Raw genomic sequence first — 18,796 nt, 5'->3', positions numbered from 1 at the left:
GTAAAAGTTGAATTATAGATTAATAGAAAATAAAAAGGATTAAAATGGCAATTAAGCCATTAACAAAAAAAAATAGGCGTATAAGTGATAAAAATATGAGATTTTTATGTTATGTATATTATTTTATTATATAATATATTATATTATATTATATATATTAATAAAGTAAATAGATGACAAATGTATGGTAAAAATTGAAGACATGTGTAATAGTAATAATTACATAGGTACACTTGTAATAAAAATAAATATGTGCTTAATTAATAAGTAAAAGATTTTTTTTATAATAATATATTATTAATGTTATTAGTTAAAATAAAAGAAATATAGAAAGGAAGTAAAACAAAAAGAAAAAGATACAAACGAAGAACAGAATAGAAACAGAGAAAGAGACGAAAACAGGGGAAGAAAAAGGGAAAAGAAAAGAAAAGGGGAAAATTGGATTTTAAAGCTTCAAGCTTAATTGGTAAGTTAAATTTAGCCCTTTTCTCTTAATTTTGATGATTTAGAAACTTTAAAACAAAGTTTTGTTGAAATCAAGTGGAGGTTATGGAAGTTCCTAGGTTTTTGAACATGATTCATTTTGAACAAGTTGTTAAATTAGGGGTTTAGTTGATAGAATTTCTAGTTAGAATAGATAAAAAGATTGATTTGTAAACAAGTTATAAATTTTACATAGTTGGGATTAAGTTATAAAGAGTCTTAAATTAGGGTTTAATTATGAATATTGAAAAGTAGAGTTAAATATGATAAGACATTAAGTAGAAAAGAAGTATGAATTAAGTTAGAAAAATAAGTAAGCTTAGTTAGAATTAAATTGGGAATAAGTAGAAATTGAATAAAATTTAATTAATAGTATTATTATTTTTAATGCTGTAATTAATAGTAAAAATAATTATTATTTTCGTAGCTAACAAGAAAAACGAGGCATCTGCATCCAAAGGAAAAGAAAAGATCGTTGAGGAGTAAACGTGTATTCCGGGTTTGTATTACTATAACTTAAACTATTTACTAAATGCTATATTGAAATATATGTGAATTGAAATAATAGATGTTTTGAATTGTTTGAATATTTGAAATTGTGTGGAAATGAATTCGAAATTGGAAAAGTAAAATAATACCCTATTAACTTATCGGACTAGATTGGATACAAATGGCATGCCATTGGATTTGTGATGTGGTGATGAGATTTGTAGTTCGGCCGAGAAGATGATTATATTATTATATGCTTCGGTTTATCCGAAGAGGCATTTAATGCCTTATTGGTGTGTTCTGGAGGATTTAAATAATTCCGGGTGTGTTTAGGTTGGATATTCTGGTGTGTTTGGGTGGAATCCTCGTATCTGTCAGAGTCCGAGCCTTGTTAATAGGGTAAATAATTGAAATGAAAATTTGAAAATGAAATTGGTTGATTTGACACTATAGAAAAATACGAGAAAGAATGTATGAGTTAAATTATAAATTTAATTAGTATGTAAATATATATATAAATTTAAGATCTATGGAATGATATATGAATATGTATATTTAATTTAAAGTGATTTATAAGATTATGGTCAATATTTGAAATTTTATTATTAAATAGTTTAATTTATAGTAATACCACTGAGTATAAAATACTCAGCGTACAGTTGTTTCCGTGCGCAGGTTGTAGAAGTCAAGTACTGAATCAGCATCCAAAACCAGACCCGACTTCAACAAATTTTGGTGATGTATATTTTCTTTTAGTAATGTGGCATGTACATAGGATGTGTATAAACGTTATTATGTTTTGAATATAAATAGTTAAAAATGTTAGTATTATAAATCTAAGAATTTTAATGAAAGAAATTTATCCATTCCAATTTAATTAGTACATTGATAAATTTAAATTGATATTGAATTAATTGAGTTTGATTAGAATGTATTTAGAATAGAAAATGTGAATGTGAAATGAATTGGTTGAATTGGTTATGTTTGGAAAAGTTATGGTTTTATTTGCAGGAGGTTTAATATAAAAATAAGTAGAAATGCTGCCGAAATTTTTATAAAAAAAAAACCGAATGAAGTCAATTAGTAATGTTTATATGAATTTATGAATTATATATTTTTAATATGTTGGTTATTTATGATATATTTATTTGTAAATTGTTTGATATATCCAGTAATGCCTCGTAACCTTGTGCCGACGACGGTTTGGGGTTAGGGGGTGTTACACACCATGCAAATATCTCAAGAGATAACACTTTTAAAATATGCATAAGAGAATCAATAATTGAACATAAATGAAAATGAAACAAAAGGGTAAATTCATAATAATCTCTGGTGTAAATTGACCAAAATGTCTTAAAAAAGATTTTTTTCTTGTATTTTAGCAATAAGGGTAAACTAGTCATTTTACCCTTTTCCCATCACTTAAATTTTTACTCATAGCTTTGCTTATGTGTACTAATTCAATTATTACCTATGAAAAATATCATTTATTCTTGGCATAATCACAATATGGTCCTTTTTCACTTAATGGTAAATTATTTTAAGTCCCCTGTCTTCATTTCTACTTCGATTTATTTTGTACCCAAAATTTTCAATTCTAAATATCAATATATTTTCAATACCATTTTATGTGAAATAACTTATTGTTTTTCAGTCTTTTTCATCTTATGGTCAAATGGCACTTTGGCTCTAAACTCTTTACTAAAATTCAATTTAGCTCAAATCACAATTACTATTTATACATCTTTCTCAGTGTCTAATTTAGTATTATTAAATTACTATTTTTTTTAGTTTTTTCAAAAAATTGTTATTATATCACTAAATACTGAAATTTTTTTGGATCTTACAATAGGTATTATGGAAAATAATTTACTTAGGCTACCTTTCAAAACATATCAATCAACCATTTCTTTCCTAATTTCAAAAGACCATGAACAACTATTAACAAAAGATATTAAGGCATACCAATTTAACATACAAGCCTATACATGTCATTTATAATCATTAGCCTAAATTATTCAAAAGCTACCAAAATAGTTAATGGATAGTGTGATTGTGCTCCAACGAATATTCCAACCGGTCGAGCCTTCTAATGATTTATAAAACAAAAAAAACAACTATATAAGCAACTAGTGCTTAGTAAGCTCGTATAAAGGAAACTTAAACTTACCGAACATTTTAAATTAAACAACCAAATCTGTCATGAAATCATCTTCAATGTATTAATTTAGTTTTATTTAAAATTGAAGAGATGTTAATTAATAAAAAGTTAACTTATTTTAATAATAAATATGGTTAAAACTTATATTTTATTTAATGAAGAATGGTGTAATATTACACGTGATGAGCACGTGAGAATGATGTATCCTTGAAAGGGCCCAAGATGAAGCAGAAGAAATTGATTTGATTTTGAAAGAACAAAGCGCGCTCATCGTCATCTACAATGAAATCCAAGTTCTCTGTAGAAGACTACATCCAGTTCCTTTCCTCTCACAAGCAACGCCCTCTCACCGTCAATTTCCTCAACCAGGTCCGTCCATCAACTCATATTTCATTTCACCTTTTCAATTTCCATCTCATTTGTTTTCTTGTTCCTAGATTATCTCCATTCACGGTTTTAAGAAACTGACGAAACACAAGGTAATAATTTCTCTATTCCATTACTTGATTTGATTCTTAGTTTCTGTGTCCTTAAATTGAACGAAAACTGAGTAGAAAGAGTTGAGTGATGCGGTGGAGACGCTTGATCTGATGGATCCATCACGTTCGACGTTGAAATCGAGCATATCGCCGAACGCGTGGTTGACAGAGAAGGAGATAATTGGAGACCTCAATTGTCTTGAGTGGCAAGAGTGTTGCGTTACCTCCATCGAAGCCCTAAACTCTCCCTTACCTGATCAACAATCCATCCCTAAACCCCAAGCCAAACGGAAGAGAGGTGATACCGAAGGCGCTGATTCTTTCTCTTCCGCTTTGCTTTCCCTTCAATCGTCTTGAATTTCTATGGGAATTCCAAAATAGAGTAAGTGCCGTTTTGTCTTTTGCATCATTAAGGAGTATGTTTTAATTGCCGATTCTTCATACATAGCTCTATAGTTATACTTCACCTAATCTTACATTTGTACACTAAGTCAAGTGGCCATCCCCAACTGCCAAATTTCACTAAATACTGTTATATTATATCAAGTAAAAGATTTCTTTTCCCAATGATTAATCGTAATATTTGCAATCTTTTGTTTTCAATTTTTTTTAAATCATGAATTTAGGTATAATTTCATATAATTACATATTTATGCTTGTTATATTAGAATTTACTATTAAAAACTAAGAATATTATAATAAAAAAAAATTAAATCTGTTGGGTATTTTTCTCTATCTCTCTTAAATGTTGGTGTTTACTTATTTATATGATATGAGTATTGTTCATTGATATGACGTACTACGTAAGTTTCATGCATATCAATACGTACTCTACCTTAAACTTAACACGGGTTTATACAGTCTCATGTGCGATCTCATGTGTAACTTTGTAGGAGAATATAGGTATCTATCCTGTGAACACTCGTTATCATGCGTGTTCGATAGGAACTAGCCCATCCAACTTGAACCCATTCGAGTCTTGAGTTGGTGATAACAAGTATCGTAACAAAATCCAAAATTAAAATCATGCATCAAAAGATATTAAATTTATAAAATAAGTAAAGTGCTTATTGTATGTAAAATTTATTATTCTATGATATTATATGAATTAACGGAAATATATTTTATTATTCTTTATTGGAGTATGTTGATAATTGAATAACTTTTTATCTTTCTTATTAAATTTATAAACCTAATACTCATTTTCTAAAATATATATTTTAAAACCCAAATATATTATACTAAACCCAAACTCAAAATAAATTAATTCTAGCCTAAATCTCAAGTTTAAAATAAAAAGAAATTAAACCAGATATCCAAATACTACTTGTGAAAGTTAAAGTTGAATTCAAAATCTAATTTAATAAAAATAATATTTTATTAAGATATTAAATTTTTAGTAATATTTTATATATTGCTATATACTAATTTACACATAAGTAATAATGTTGTAGCTTTTTATTATAATTTATAATATAATAATATTTATATATCTTAATACTTATAAAACTTATTATTTCATTATATAATACTATATCACATACTATAACAATATAGTAGTACCTTATATATTAATTATTATATTGATTGAAATATGCTTTAAATTATTATACTTTTTCTACATTTGAAAGTTTTCAACATGATACTTATGAGCCTTGACAAAAGAGGGAAGCTGGAAGATTATGATTTCCAAGAGAGCATCGCTTAGAGGAAGCCCAATCATGCACTATTTAGTTATTCTGTTAATCAAGCAACAATAGAAAATGAATAAAATTTTTAACAAAAAAGAATAATTTACTCTTTTATTTAATGTACAAGGACTAATTTATCTATTTTTTAATAGAAATGACAAAATGTAATTCAACTCCTAATACAAAAGCCTCCATTGATACTTTTACCTATTAACCATTTTGAAAATTTTAAATTTTTATTAGCGTAAATTTTTTTGAAAATTTTAAATTAAAACTTCCAAAAAATTTTAATACCTCAAAATTTGTCAAAGTCTTTGAAAATTTCATCAAGTCTCCAAAATTTTTGAAGGTTTATTATTATTATTATAATATATTAAATTAAATTGGTACATTCAAAATAAATTTTGTCATTTACAAGTTACAATAAACTAACTTTACTAAATACTAAGAATATAAACTAATTTACCTTTTCTTATATAAAATAAAAAATAGTATAACGTTATATATGTGCCTAAAATTGAGGTTGGGTTTAATATTTTTTGGACCTATATGAAATAAAATTGACTTTGTATTTAGTTAAATGTTAAATTGAAATGATGTTCAAAAAGAGGGTAATTTGATAAAACAACATTTTATGTATCATTTCAAAAACCTTGACTTTACATGGACTAATTTGATGGGTAACCAGCTACTTTATGACAACCAAAACCAAAAATTAATTTCTTCTCGATTTCAATACTACTCCTTATGAAGAATACAATGAGAAGCAATTCCACCATTTATCCAAATAAACACTTCAAGAAAAGAACCTCATCATTCATTTTCTCCAAAACAAGGACAAATGCATATTCCATTTTTAAGCAATTGTTCAAGAAAGGCATCTCCATTTCTTCTTACAATCTTAATTGCACCTTCATCACACAAAATATCTAACCATATATATTATTTTTAAAAAAGTCATCCAACTATGGGTTTTTTCCTTTTTTATCACCCATCTATGAAAAAGTTACAAAATAGTCATCCAATTATTCAATTTTGTCTTTTTTTTATCACTCAACTATCTTGGATATTTGAGTGTTTTCATTTTTCATGTTAGCCGGCTAGTGATAAAACAAAAAGACAAAATGAAATTATTGAGTGATTATTTTGTAATTTTTTATAGTAGGGTGACCAAAAAAAAATCATAGTTAGGTGACTTCTACTGTAATTTACCCTATTTAAAAATATACTTTTAAGAATATATGCCATTCCATTCATTGAAGCTTTTATATATATGTGCGTATATATATATATCAACTAGAAGTAGGATTTAATGTCAAGGTGGACAAAAAGGAAGATGCCTAAGCATCACACATATTTCCCATTACGTCCATGTGTGAAACATTACAGCCACAACCATCCATTACGACCGATTGATCAAATACAAGAAGATGAAGAACTTGTTTGCTCTGGTTGTGGCCTACGAGTTATAGGCTCAACTCTGATGTGCACCAAGTCTGACTGTGATTTCCTTCTTCATAAATCATGCTTCAAATTGAACCCATTGCTGCTGCACCAATCCCATCCTAATCACTTTCTTCAACTTCTCCCCACCCCTCCTCATAATGCTAATTTTTTCATTTGTGATGCTTGCAATGACTATGGTACAGGTTTTGACTACCATTGCTCCTTGTGCAAGTTTAATCTCCATGTGGGATGCTCTCGGCTGCCAAAAACAGTGAATCATATGGATCATCAACATCTACTCACTCTCTATTATTCATTCTCATGCATCGACCATAACATTACATCCTTCGTTTGTGATGCTTGTGGCCAACATATAGAAAACAAACTTTGGGTTTATTATTGTGACAAATGCGATTATGGTATCCATTCCCGATGTACAATTCCTCAATGTACTGATCACATATATGATTCGGTTTAACTATGAAATACAACTTTTTACTTACATGTTATGATTTTCCCAAATTTTGTTTAACTTTTTTATTCTTGAATAAGTGATCTATCTTTTTCTTTTAGCCGGTGAAAATTCTTACTAAATATTAGGGCTTGATGCAGCTGTGTTAGATTAGTTATCGACCATTAATCTGCAATTTAAGCACAAAACTTGAATAAAAGCACATTCCCAGAGCAAATAGTAGGGTAGAAAATTTATAGAATAGTTATTGCATCCCTATAGAGAGCCACGTAATTTTATTTGTTCTAATGGATTTGGATTTTGGGATGAAGTTGTTGAATGGGAATACATGTTAATATTTATTATTATAGAGATACCAGACTGACAACACTTAGTAATATATGAGCCAAATATGAAATTAACCCAACCGATAATAATAGTAATATAAAAGGTTTACTTGACGCAAAGCAACATCCATTAAAAATACACTAAGGAACATAACAACACAAGAAAACAACAATCCGCAAGTTTTAGCCAGTGTTTTGCATTCCAGCAGCAATACCCTTCATGGTCAAAATAAGGGTGTCTTCCAGACCAGGAGCATACTCGCTTGTAGGGTTAAGTTTCACAAGCTCAGCTGCCGCCTTGCTTGATTCCATGTATTCCCTGGATAAGTGAGGCCTGACCTTGACATGATAATCAGGGTCACGGATCCTTTTCAAAGTGTATGCTTGGCAGACATTAAGGGTTGTGATGTAAGCATCACTGATACGAGTCACAAAAGCTCAAATTCTTGAAGGCGAGGCCCAATAAGCAAATTCCCAGCCCAATCAAGAAATCCATCCATACTTAGTTGAAAATCAGGCCAAATTGTCAAAGTGGCCCAAGTTGTAAAGTTTTATTTTTATTTTTATTTATTTATTTATTTATTTACTTAGTTTAAATTTTATGTCAATATTCAGTCCAAGAGTCCCAGATAAAATGACCTTTGACCGAATTTCCATATTAAAATAATTAGGAGTTTTTTTTATTTTAGTTTTCTAATTAGATTAGGACTAGTTATAAGGCCTATTTAAAGGCATGGCTGTCCACCTTGTTAAACACTTATCATTATTATTAAAATTTCAGATTTGTTAAGAGCAGAATTTTCTTTGAGTTTTCTCCAAGATTTCTCTCTTGAGTTTTCTTTAGAAGTTGTTTTAACAATCTTGTGATTGTGGGAGCCATCTTCAACCTTCTTCTTGCCATTGATATTCTTTGGAGGGGAGATTAGAGCCGTTTGAAGGGAGTTGTGAGATCTTTCGAGATTTCAAGGCTTCTTAGGACTTATCTTTTAATTTCTTACTGTCAATTCTTTCTTTATTTCTACTTGTGCTGAATCATTATCTAATCTATTTTCTGTTCTTATTGTGTTTTCAGCCTTTTTCTATCTTAAGGAATCAGCCCAGAAATCCCCAATTTTTAGGGTTTTTCCATACTCTTTTTGGGTGAAATTAGATTGTCGAAATTTGGGGAAAACTATCTTGGTGTTCAATTGGGCAGAATCACAATCTCCTTGAGGGTTTCAAGAACCCTAACACTTATTTCTATTCTCAATTTGATTCTTTGCTGATTTGGGGATTTTATTTCAGATCTGAAAATTAAAAAATCTAATCTTTTAATTTTCTGTTTCGTTTCAGATCTAATTGTTTAGGGTTTTCGTAGGAGTTTCCCGTGACTTGGCAACTCGATCTTGGTCCGCGCGCAACCCCGTATCATTTGGTATCAGATTTTGGGTGTTTTGGGTGTTCTTGGTTGATTTCTAAACTGATCTCTATTTTTTAAAGCATAAACGGCAGTTTTACCCAGAAAAATTGTTCAAAAAAAATTCATTTGAGTGGGTAAACGTTGTCCGATTGATCTGAAATTTTACATACATGTTTTTGGCACTGTGATTGAATATAAAAAAATTATTCCCGCAAAAAAATCAGTCAAAAAAGTCAAAAAAATAAAAAAATACGAAATTCAATAAAAATTTAAAAAAGATTTAGCGAGTTGAATTTGGTGCCCAAAATTTCAAGATCAAAAATTCAATATATAAGGACACTCCAGATTTAATTTCGTGATTTTTGGAGATCGGGAACACCTCGAACAAAGTTGTCAAGTTACTCCACAGTTTTTCGGGTTTTCTGTTTTCAGCAATTTTTATTGATTCTTAGCTGTAGGTTTTCATTTGTTTACCTTTATTCTTCCTTTACATTATCTAACACCTTCTTGTTTCTTGTGTTAGTAGGATTTAAACGTGTGCACAACTTCTTCCTCGGTGCAACACGAATCAATTGGTGTCTCGTCAGTTTTTGGCATCCTAGTGCAAATTAGGATTCTTTGGTAGTTTGGTTCACACTCTCTAATTGGTTGATATAAACTCTGATAAAGAACTCACAAGATTGAATTCGACCTCATTGAGAATTTTATTTTTTCTTTTTGAGTGATTAACGGTGAGGTTTGATAACTTTTATTTTTGAGTGTTGAGTGTTTTGCAGGTTTTAAAAAAAAATGTCTACAGGTGATAATAATAGTGACATATTTAAAAAATTCCAACAACAGTTGGATGAACAGGCTGCTGCTCTTCGAGCTTTGACTGCTACCATCAATGAGGTGCAATTGAATCAAGAACCTCAATATCGAAATCCAATCAAAGAAGATAGGGATAACCAACCCCAGAGGCGCGGCCCTCGACGTGTCACTAGAATGGATGATGATTTTCATGATCGTGGACAATCATCTTTGGCAAAACCAAAGAGCGAGCAGCAACGAGAACATCTCTTTCATACTCGCTGCCACGTACAAGGTAAGCTTTGTAGAGTTATTATTGATGGTGAAAGTTGCTCGAACATAGCCAGCAGGACGATGGTGGAAAAGCTTTGCTTAACCACTACCAAGCATCCACAACCTTATCAACTACAAGGGCTTAGCAACGAAGGCCAATTTAGGGTCACTCAACAAGTGCGCATCGCATTTTCTATCGGTAAGTATCAAGACGAAGTTGTGTGCGACGTAATGCCTATTCAAGCCTGCCATTTGTTGCTAGGAGAACCGTGGCAACTGGATCGAAAAGTCACTCACGATGGTCGTACCAATAGGTATTCTTTCAAGCATCAAGGAAAGAAACTTACCTTAGTGCCGCTCACTCCGGAACAAGTCCATGAGGACCAAATCAAACTGAGAAATTCTGTTAAAACAAGTGAGGAAAAAGAAAAAAAGAATGAAAAAGAGCAAAAAGAGATTGAGAGTGAAAAGAAATGTGAAACAGAAAAGAAATTTGAAAAAGAAGTTGAAGAAAGAAGAGAAAATGAGTTAGAAAAAGAAACAAAAGAAAAAGACGAGGAAAGGCTAGTGAGGAATGTTTCCACTAACCAAGATATGAATTTTTCTTGTGTTGCTACTTTTCAGGTTCCTGAAAGATCGAAAGATAACTTTCAACTTCAATACCTCTCAAATGAAAGACGCTTTCATACGGTCAACTTAGGCAAAGATGAAATCACACTACATGATCCCGAAGGTAAGCGAGGTAAGGAAATTTTAGAAACCGAGTCCAGTGCAGATTTGAAAATTATTGATAAAACTTTTGGTGACTTAGTTCTTAAAAGATCCCCTCATTTTGATCCGATTAATTGTTACTCTTCGATTGTGGTTGATAAAGTCATTACGAAAAGAAGCGTGATTTGTTATTCTCTTGATTTACCTTGTGTAAAATCCTCGAATTTGTCCAAATCTGTTTTGGAGAATAAGGTAACGAAATTTTCCAAATTTGTTTTCAATTTATATTCGTTCCTTAAACAGTTTATGTGGTTGTACATGAAATTTGAGTTCCATTTGACAAAGGTTAACTCAACAACGGAGATTCGACTACACTATGCCCCCGATGAGCGAATGTTTGTTTTAAATGAAAAAGGTAAAATCGACCCTTATTCTTCTGCTTATCGAGGTAAGATGCTTGAAACCTTTAAAACACTTTTGTACTCCTCGGATAGTGATAAAGATCGTGTTGATGAACACTTAGATCGAAACGTGCTTGACTGTCCTATTTTATTTATTCTATCTGTTTTGATGGTTGATAAAAAGATTCTTGTTTTTGATAATGCATATGTGAGTGAATCTATAGACCGTCGATTAATGTATGGTATGATTATGCAACTCTGTGAACCATGTGAATTTTTTCAAATACCTACTTGTGACGATTATGTTTACCATTTGATTTATTACTCGCAATTTATTCATGGTTTGTGGGAACAATGTGAGACGACTGAATGCCTTAAAACATGTCCATCTTTGTTTCAAATATTTGACGAGGCAGTGGTGAGTAAATTAGATTGTTTGCATGGTAATCTGAATCTGTCCATTCACATGCGTTATACCTGTTCTGTTATGCTTATGATTGGACTACAAGCTTGTTTCCGTTGCTATTTACTATCTCATGGCTATTCTTTTCAGTGGACTCAATTGCCATTAGTCCCGTTCGATAGAGGAAAGTCGAGTTCATTTGATTTTTCAGATTCGAGGACGAATCTTTTTGAGGAAGGGGGGAATGATACGAGTCACAAAAGCCCAAATTCTTGAAGGCGAGGCCCAATAAGCAAATTCCCAGCCCAATCAAGAAATCCATCCATACTTAGTTGAAAATCAGGCCAAATTGTCAAAGTGGCCCAAGTTGTAAAGTTTTATTTTTATTTTTATTTATTTATTTATTTATTTACTTAGTTTAAATTTTATGTCAATATTCAGTTCAAGAGTCTCAGATAAATGACCTTTGACCGAATTTCCATATTAAAATAATTAGGAGTTTTTTTTATTTTAGTTTTCTAATTAGATTAGGACTAGTTATAAGGCCTATTTAAAGGCATGGCTGTCCACCTTGTTAAACACTTATCATTATTATTAAAATTTCAGATTTGTTGAGAGCAGAATTTTCTTTGAGTTTTCTCCAAGATTTCTCTCTTGAGTTTTCTTTAGAAGTTGTTTTAACAATCTTGTGATTGTGGGAGCCATCTTCAACCTTCTTCTTGCCATTGATATTCTTTGGAGGGGAGATTAGAGCCGTTTGAAGGGAGTTGTGAGATCTTTCGAGATTTCAAGGCTTCTTAGGACTTATCTTTTAATTTCTTACTGTCAATTCTTTCTTTATTTCTACTTGTGCTGAATCATTATCTAATCTATTTTCTGTTCTTATTGTGTTTTCAGCCTTTTTCTATCTTAAGGAATCAGCCCAGAAATCCCCAATTTTTAGGGTTTTTCCATACTCTTTTTGGGTGAAATTAGATTGTCGAAATTTGGGAAAAACTATCTTGGTGTTCAATTGGGCAGAATCACAATCTCCTTGAGGGTTTCAAGAACCCTAACACTTATTTCTATTCTCAATTTGATTCTTTGCTGATTTGGGGATTTTATTTCAGATCTGAAAATTAAAAAATCTAATCTTTTAATTTTCTGTTTCGTTTCAGATCTAATTGTTTAGGGTTTTCGTAGGAGTTTCCCGTGACTTGGCAACTCGATCTTGGTCCGCGCGCAACCCCGTATCAATCACGAAGTCGGAGCCTCTGCTTCAGGTAAGGGTCACCTTCAAGAAGATCTCTGTGTCCAGCAACCTACAAAAAGAGTTAAATGCTGGTTAACTAAGCCATCCTATAAAGTGGAGTATTGCTTTGTACGCTCATATAAATTGATTTTTCTAGAATCACTCTAGTCATCAACCCTTTTGTATTACCTGGAGAACAAGTCGTCTAGTGTCTTCATAGTTAGCTCTCAAGTTCTCTCCAAAGGGCCAGAGTTCCTTTGACACTAGTAGCTTGTCATATAAGGCAGCGATTCCAGGGTCTCCCTTGGCAAATACCATTTCAATTAAGTCCATTGTGACCCTAAAGAAAGGCCATTGGTTGTACATCTCCTGGAGCATGTGGAGATTCTTTATATCCTTCTGAATGACGTGCTTAAATGCAGCCCCAAAGCCAAGCCACACAGGTAAATGAAATCTTGTTTGAGTCCATGCAAAGATCCACGGGATTGCACGGAGTGATTCAATGCCTCCACTTGGTTTCCTTTTTGATGGACGGCTTCCAATATTCATCCGTCCATACTCCAATTCTGGTGTTGCCTGCAATTGGTTAATTTAAAAGTTAAATTGAAACCACAATTACGTTGCCTGCGACTGGTTAATTTAAGAGAAGTTCAAATAAAACCAGAGTTGGCACAAGCATCTTGTTACTAAAACTTCAACTATATGAAAGATGAAAAACATATGTACAAAGTTTAGCAGTTGGCAGGACACTTGAAAAGCAATAAGTGAGATAATTTTCATGCTAGATTCATATGCTCATTAAACTTGCTTTCTCTAGTAGATGATTAACTAGATCCTTTGACAATGGTATTCTTTTTGGGCAGTGGACAAGCACTTAATGGACTTTTTCACATGAGAATGGTTCATGTATGATATTCAAAGCAAATTCTTGTAGTCTGATATCAGCTGTGGGCGATAGAGATAAGGCATCAAAAAGAAAAAAACCAAAGGTTACGAAGTTAAAATTGAAGTTTGTAGCAAATATTATACTGAATTCAATTGAATCCCCAAATAACGGATTATAGTGGTGAAATACTTACTAGGCGGAAGTATTCAACAAAGCGAGGTTCCTGGAAGACTACAGAACGGTATTCCTTTGTTGCAACTACTGCCATTTCATCCATGAGTGCACGCCATTCTGGATTTGGTGAGACAGGGGGATGCATTCCATGCTCAAGTGTAGCAGCAGTAAAACGCTGAAGCGTCCTGAAGCACAAGTGCTCCTCTCCAAATGATTGTTCAATAACTTCACCTTGAACTGTTACACGAAGTGATCCATGAATTGTATCGGGTGGTTGAGACAATATAGCAAGATGCGTGGGTCCCCCTCCTCTTCCAACTGTCCCTCCTCGGCCATGGAACATTGTAAGCTTAACACCATACTGCTTTGCCACCTTTACAAGTTCCACCTGAGCCTTGTATAGCTGCCATGCTGCAGAAAGACGGCCAGCATCCTTTCCTGAATCTGAATAACCTATCATCACTTCCTGTTTCCCATTGATCCGGTCTCTGTACCAATCTATAGAGAAGAGACGAGCCACAGCAGCAGGAGCAGCTTCAAGATCAGCGAGTTTTTCAAACAATGGAACTACCCGTAATGGTTGCTTTACACGGCATTCACGTTGTAAAAGCTCAACAGCAAGCACATCAGATGGGGCTGTAGCCATTGAGATTATAGCACCAAAGCTGTCTGAAGGCAATTCAGAAATGACATGAAATGTGTCCAATACATCGGCGACTTCTTCTGTTTTGGAAAGATCAGGGCCGAATAAAGGGCGCTTGCCTCCAAGTTCAGATAAGAGCCATTCCTGTCGGCGTTCCTCAGGCCATTCTCGATAAGATCCAATATCCAGGTGCTTTGTGATAGCATCAAGGACATCAGTGTGTCTGTCAGATTCCTGCCGGATATCAAGTCTCACAAGTGAAAGCCCAAAGGTAGAAACTTGCCGTAAGAAATCAAGAAGGCTTCCATCAGCTATTGGCCGATCACCACAAGCACAGAGTGATCTATAGCAGAGTTCAAGAGGCTCCAGAAACTATAGGAATGCAAAAAAGAACCAGTCAATATCAAGGAAGAAATAATTCTGTCAGACTAAATGTTAAGTTCATATCACCATAAATGGTATAACAATCATCAAAAGAAATTTAGAAGGAATAATCTTGCTTCATGGTTGTATCTCAATGCGATTTCCTTCCACTTCCAAAATAGCGAGGAATGTGGAAATATCAAGAACAATACTGCTTAGGAAATATCAAGAACAATACTGCTTACTTGATTTCCCCATAACAAAATTCTATGGGATGAAACCTTCACCAAATGTAGTCATAAGCATTGTTATAAGCTTTACTTCAATAAATGGTAAGAAATATGCAACAGTTTGAAATTAATTAATCCAGCAGTAACCCAGTACGTTCATTAGATGAGGTTTAAAGTAGAGACCTGCTCCACATTGGTAAATGCTGCTTCTTCAGGAATGTCAGAAAATCCATTGGCCAACAGGCTACGAGCACGTTCACGTGTATTATACAGCTTGTCCCTCACATCACCAAGAATAACGCGATATGGCTCATTTGGAGGAATCTGTTTCCAAAATTCTGCACTCAATTTTTTTTATAATGAGCACAAGGGTCTACAAAATATACCCAAACAATAAATCAATGTTATGGAGCTAATACATATAATCTTCATGAAGCAATTGACAAGAGCATGAACAGCTATGATTGATAAGTGATAACTCAAAAGCAAGTCTAAAAGGAAATCTTTAAAGCATGTGTCAAGCTTAAGATCAACATTACATACCTATGTAATGCTTTGCATCCTTTTTGGAGGACCTATGGAGTTCATCTGCACGAATACGAAGTTCATCGCTGCAACGCCACATTGATAACTGAAAAGAAAACAAGGGCAAAAAGAAAGATGATGAATAAGAATTGTAATGGTGAACCATGATTCACGCCAACTAGAGGAAAAAAGAGTCAGCAGTGGGGAAGTTCTCTTTTATACCTCAAACATAAGATCCTCTATTTGGGAGAAGTACAAGTTAGCAGCCATCATTCTAGCTAATAAGCAGACATCTCTTGTAACTTCAGGAGTTACCCTGGGGTTTCCTGTAGTCCACATCAAACAAAAGCTCCACTTAGATGTCTCAATATATGAGATAAGGTGAACATTTCTAGGTTTCAACTTCATAATAAAAAACCATAATTTTTGACAATCTATTTTTTCTTCACATGCCTACACCAAGTCGTATAAGATTTATAGTTGCAATGTTACCATCTTTAACTAACAAACCATTACCAAAAAGGAAGACATTCTTCAGTTAAACATATGTGGAAAAGAAATATACCATCACGATCCCCTCCCATCCATGAAGAGAATTGAATAAGAGGGCGTTGTATGGAACACGTTCATTTATCCCTATGTTCTTCAACGCTGTGTCAACACGACACAAGAATTTTGGTACACCTTTCCAAATTGTCTCGTGGAAGTAGCTCATTCCTGCTCTCATCTCATCTTGTGGGGTGGGAGGAGGAGGATTCCTTCGGATCTCATCTGTGCGAAAAGCAGCTTGAATCTATATGAACATGAAAAGAAGAGTTGTGAGCTCGGGTGTTTCCTATAACATAGGTGTCATGTATTGTTTTAGCATTCAGGAACATAAGCCAAAATTCACAGTCATATCCAAGCTCAGATATGAAGCATACAGAAAAGGTTCAAATAGGAAGCTATGTGCCTATGCCATTAGTTTTTCTTTTATACAATAAATGAGCTACTCAGATCATAGAAACCTTAGTTAAGTTACATGCATACCAAGAGAGGCAGCTATATTTCCAAGGATGAATTAATTATTTTAGTGCATAACTTCATCCCATTGTTACATTGCTTTCAGAAGATGCACATCATACATTATTGTAAAAGCATGGTCATTAAACTCCATAAATGCATAAGTAATAGCACAAATGATACAGAGAAAGAAATGACAGCCAGGTGGTCGGGGCGGGGGTGGAACTTTAATGACAAGCAAAAAATCCAATTCTAGTTATTGGTGAACACATATGCATATATACTATACATGCATGTATGAAGACTGACCATTGCTGAACATCAGATGTCAACATTGAAGTAGACAAAGTTAAGGAGTAAATGAATCAAAGTAAAATAAATTATCATGTTTCATGCAAATAAGCTCATTGTAATCTTTGCATGTTCTTACCTCCCTTTGTAGTGCCTCATCAAGTTCCTGCTTATCATCAGGTGCAATGTCTTTAGCATACAATTGTGTCAAACAATTACGTATCCTGAAAGATTGAAAATGGAATTCTCAGAGAATTAAAACTTGTAACAAATGACATCATCAATCTAAGGATACAATGATAGGAAGTCTAAGAACCATTTGCAACAAGTCAGTTGAGAGCAAAAGGTTATCCTCTTAAAGGTAAGTAGATAAGTGGAAGACAAACCTTCCATGTTTTTGAAGTAAAGATCTTCGAACAGACTGTGTAGGATGTGCAGTTAAGACTAAATCTACAGTCTGATTCTTCAAAGCATCAAAAACTTCTTCAGGGGACTTGTTCAACTGCCCCACAAGTCGCTTGAACGTCTCTTCAATATCCGATTCAGTTGTTGCTGAACTCTCATCAGCAAAATCTCCTTTCTTCAACTTAATCCTTCGTCTATATGCAATTTGAACCTCCTCGGCCAAGTTTCCCAAGTTAAGCATGTGGGAAAATGATTTGGTAACAACAATTGAGTCCCCAGGATCCAAGCTTGTAAGTACCTTGCCAAGCTCCTCCAATATTTTAGGATCATGCTTTCCTTCGTACTCCGCCGAAAGCTCGTAGCATTCTTGAACCTAATATTAACCACATAGTTGAAGTAAGATTATGCAAAAATTGAATGAAGTAGTGGAGAAATAATACCGTTTCTCTGATATCCTCTCCATGCAAATCCTGAAGAATATCAAGAAAACGATCCAGTAGCAGAGCATCATATTCAACCAACTTATCATCCTCAGAGACTTTCCCAGGTGCTAATAGCCTTAGTTGTGCATCTATTGAAGCCATCTTCTCTACTTTTCTACCTGCCATCTGTCTTTTTACTGGACTACCAAGGCCAAAACTTTAAATTATGAACCAATGAAAGGCAGGAAAAGAAAAGGAACAATTACGGATGAACTTTATTATTTTGCGGTGTAAAAGGATAAAAATAATTTGTGGCGAAGAATCCGCCGAACCCAAACCCAAACCAGGAAAACAAAAGATGAATCAAATCCTATCTCTTTGGAAGTGAATTCCGTGATGCCCCACACCAAGAAATCGCTAGAAAAACAGATAAAATAATGGGTAACTTATGACTGAACACCAGAAAGTGAAACAAAGATTATATCACGAGACAGACACACAGACACTCAGCACTTACATCGCTTCCATATTTATAGCAATAAAAAGGCAACTGTTCTTTTTTTATATCTTCTGGTTTTTTTTTCTCAACCACCTAAAATAAAAATAATAAATAACAAAAAAATGGTTATATATAAAATTCTTATACACTTGTTTTATTTGAAATATTATATAAAAATATAAAATTATTGAATCGAAGTTTTAATTTAAGTTCGAATCTTAAAAAAATATTATTAAGAGAAAAAATTACAAATTCTAAATATAAATCGTAAAATAAACATACAATAACAAAAACAAAAATAAAAATAAGTAAAGGTGTTTTTAGCATAATTTTAAGGTTATTATTTATTTCATAATTTTAAAAGTCGGTATATTTTCATGAGATAAAACATCATTTAGAATTGGAAACTCTTGGTAACGGAAATTGGAATATGCCAGAAAAACAAGAATCTGCCCCTTAGACAAATAACAACACCATTCTATGATTTTTTTCAATGGTCTATCATTATATTTCACTCGATAAATTATATTCATGATTATTTTAAAATAGGATGTGTTCTATTTTAAATAAAATATTGTTATCACAGTAGTTAAAATTTTTAC

General features: G+C 32.8%; 2 protein-coding genes and 1 pseudogene across 2 annotated transcripts; 2 read left to right on the top strand and 1 right to left on the bottom strand.

The window, feature by feature from the left end:
• Positions 1 to 3,342: 3,342 nt before the first annotated feature.
• On the top strand, positions 3,343 to 4,215 carry LOC107890188 (uncharacterized). The gene is made up of 3 exons (XM_016814684.2): positions 3,343 to 3,502; positions 3,571 to 3,612; positions 3,688 to 4,215. Exons 1-3 carry the CDS (start codon positions 3,416 to 3,418, stop codon positions 3,967 to 3,969), a joined length of 411 nt encoding a protein of 136 aa, XP_016670173.1. The 5' UTR covers positions 3,343 to 3,415; the 3' UTR covers positions 3,970 to 4,215.
• A 2,408-nt stretch (positions 4,216 to 6,623) lies between these two features.
• LOC107889826 (uncharacterized) lies at positions 6,624 to 7,251 on the top strand. The gene has a single exon (XM_016814379.2). The coding sequence runs from the start codon at positions 6,640 to 6,642 to the stop codon at positions 7,225 to 7,227; it is 588 nt and encodes a 195-aa protein (XP_016669868.2). The 5' UTR covers positions 6,624 to 6,639; the 3' UTR covers positions 7,228 to 7,251.
• Positions 7,252 to 7,595: 344 nt separating this feature from the next.
• LOC107943464 (phosphoenolpyruvate carboxylase 1-like) lies at positions 7,596 to 18,217 on the bottom strand (annotated as a pseudogene).
• Between the last annotated feature and the right edge of the window lie 579 nt (positions 18,218 to 18,796).

This window comes from Gossypium hirsutum, chromosome D09 (genome assembly GCF_007990345.1).
Source record: "Gossypium hirsutum isolate 1008001.06 chromosome D09, Gossypium_hirsutum_v2.1, whole genome shotgun sequence".
NCBI lineage: Eukaryota > Viridiplantae > Streptophyta > Magnoliopsida > Malvales > Malvaceae > Gossypium > Gossypium hirsutum.
The sequence above is the reverse complement of the archived record's forward strand: the minus strand, read 5'-3'. Positions and strand labels throughout refer to the sequence as shown.

Excerpts from the sequence above, each read along its gene's own strand:
- LOC107890188 (XM_016814684.2), top strand. The coding sequence starts at position 3,416 with ATGAAATCCAAGTTCTCTGTAGAAGACTACATCCAGTTCCTTTCCTCT. Across the intron at positions 3,503-3,570 it reads CCGTCAATTTCCTCAACCAG|ATTATCTCCATTCACGGTTT; the intron begins GTCCGTCCATCA and ends TCTTGTTCCTAG. Across the intron at positions 3,613-3,687 it reads AGAAACTGACGAAACACAAG|AAAGAGTTGAGTGATGCGGT; the intron begins GTAATAATTTCT and ends AAAACTGAGTAG.
- LOC107889826 (XM_016814379.2), top strand. The coding sequence starts at position 6,640 with ATGCCTAAGCATCACACATATTTCCCATTACGTCCATGTGTGAAACAT.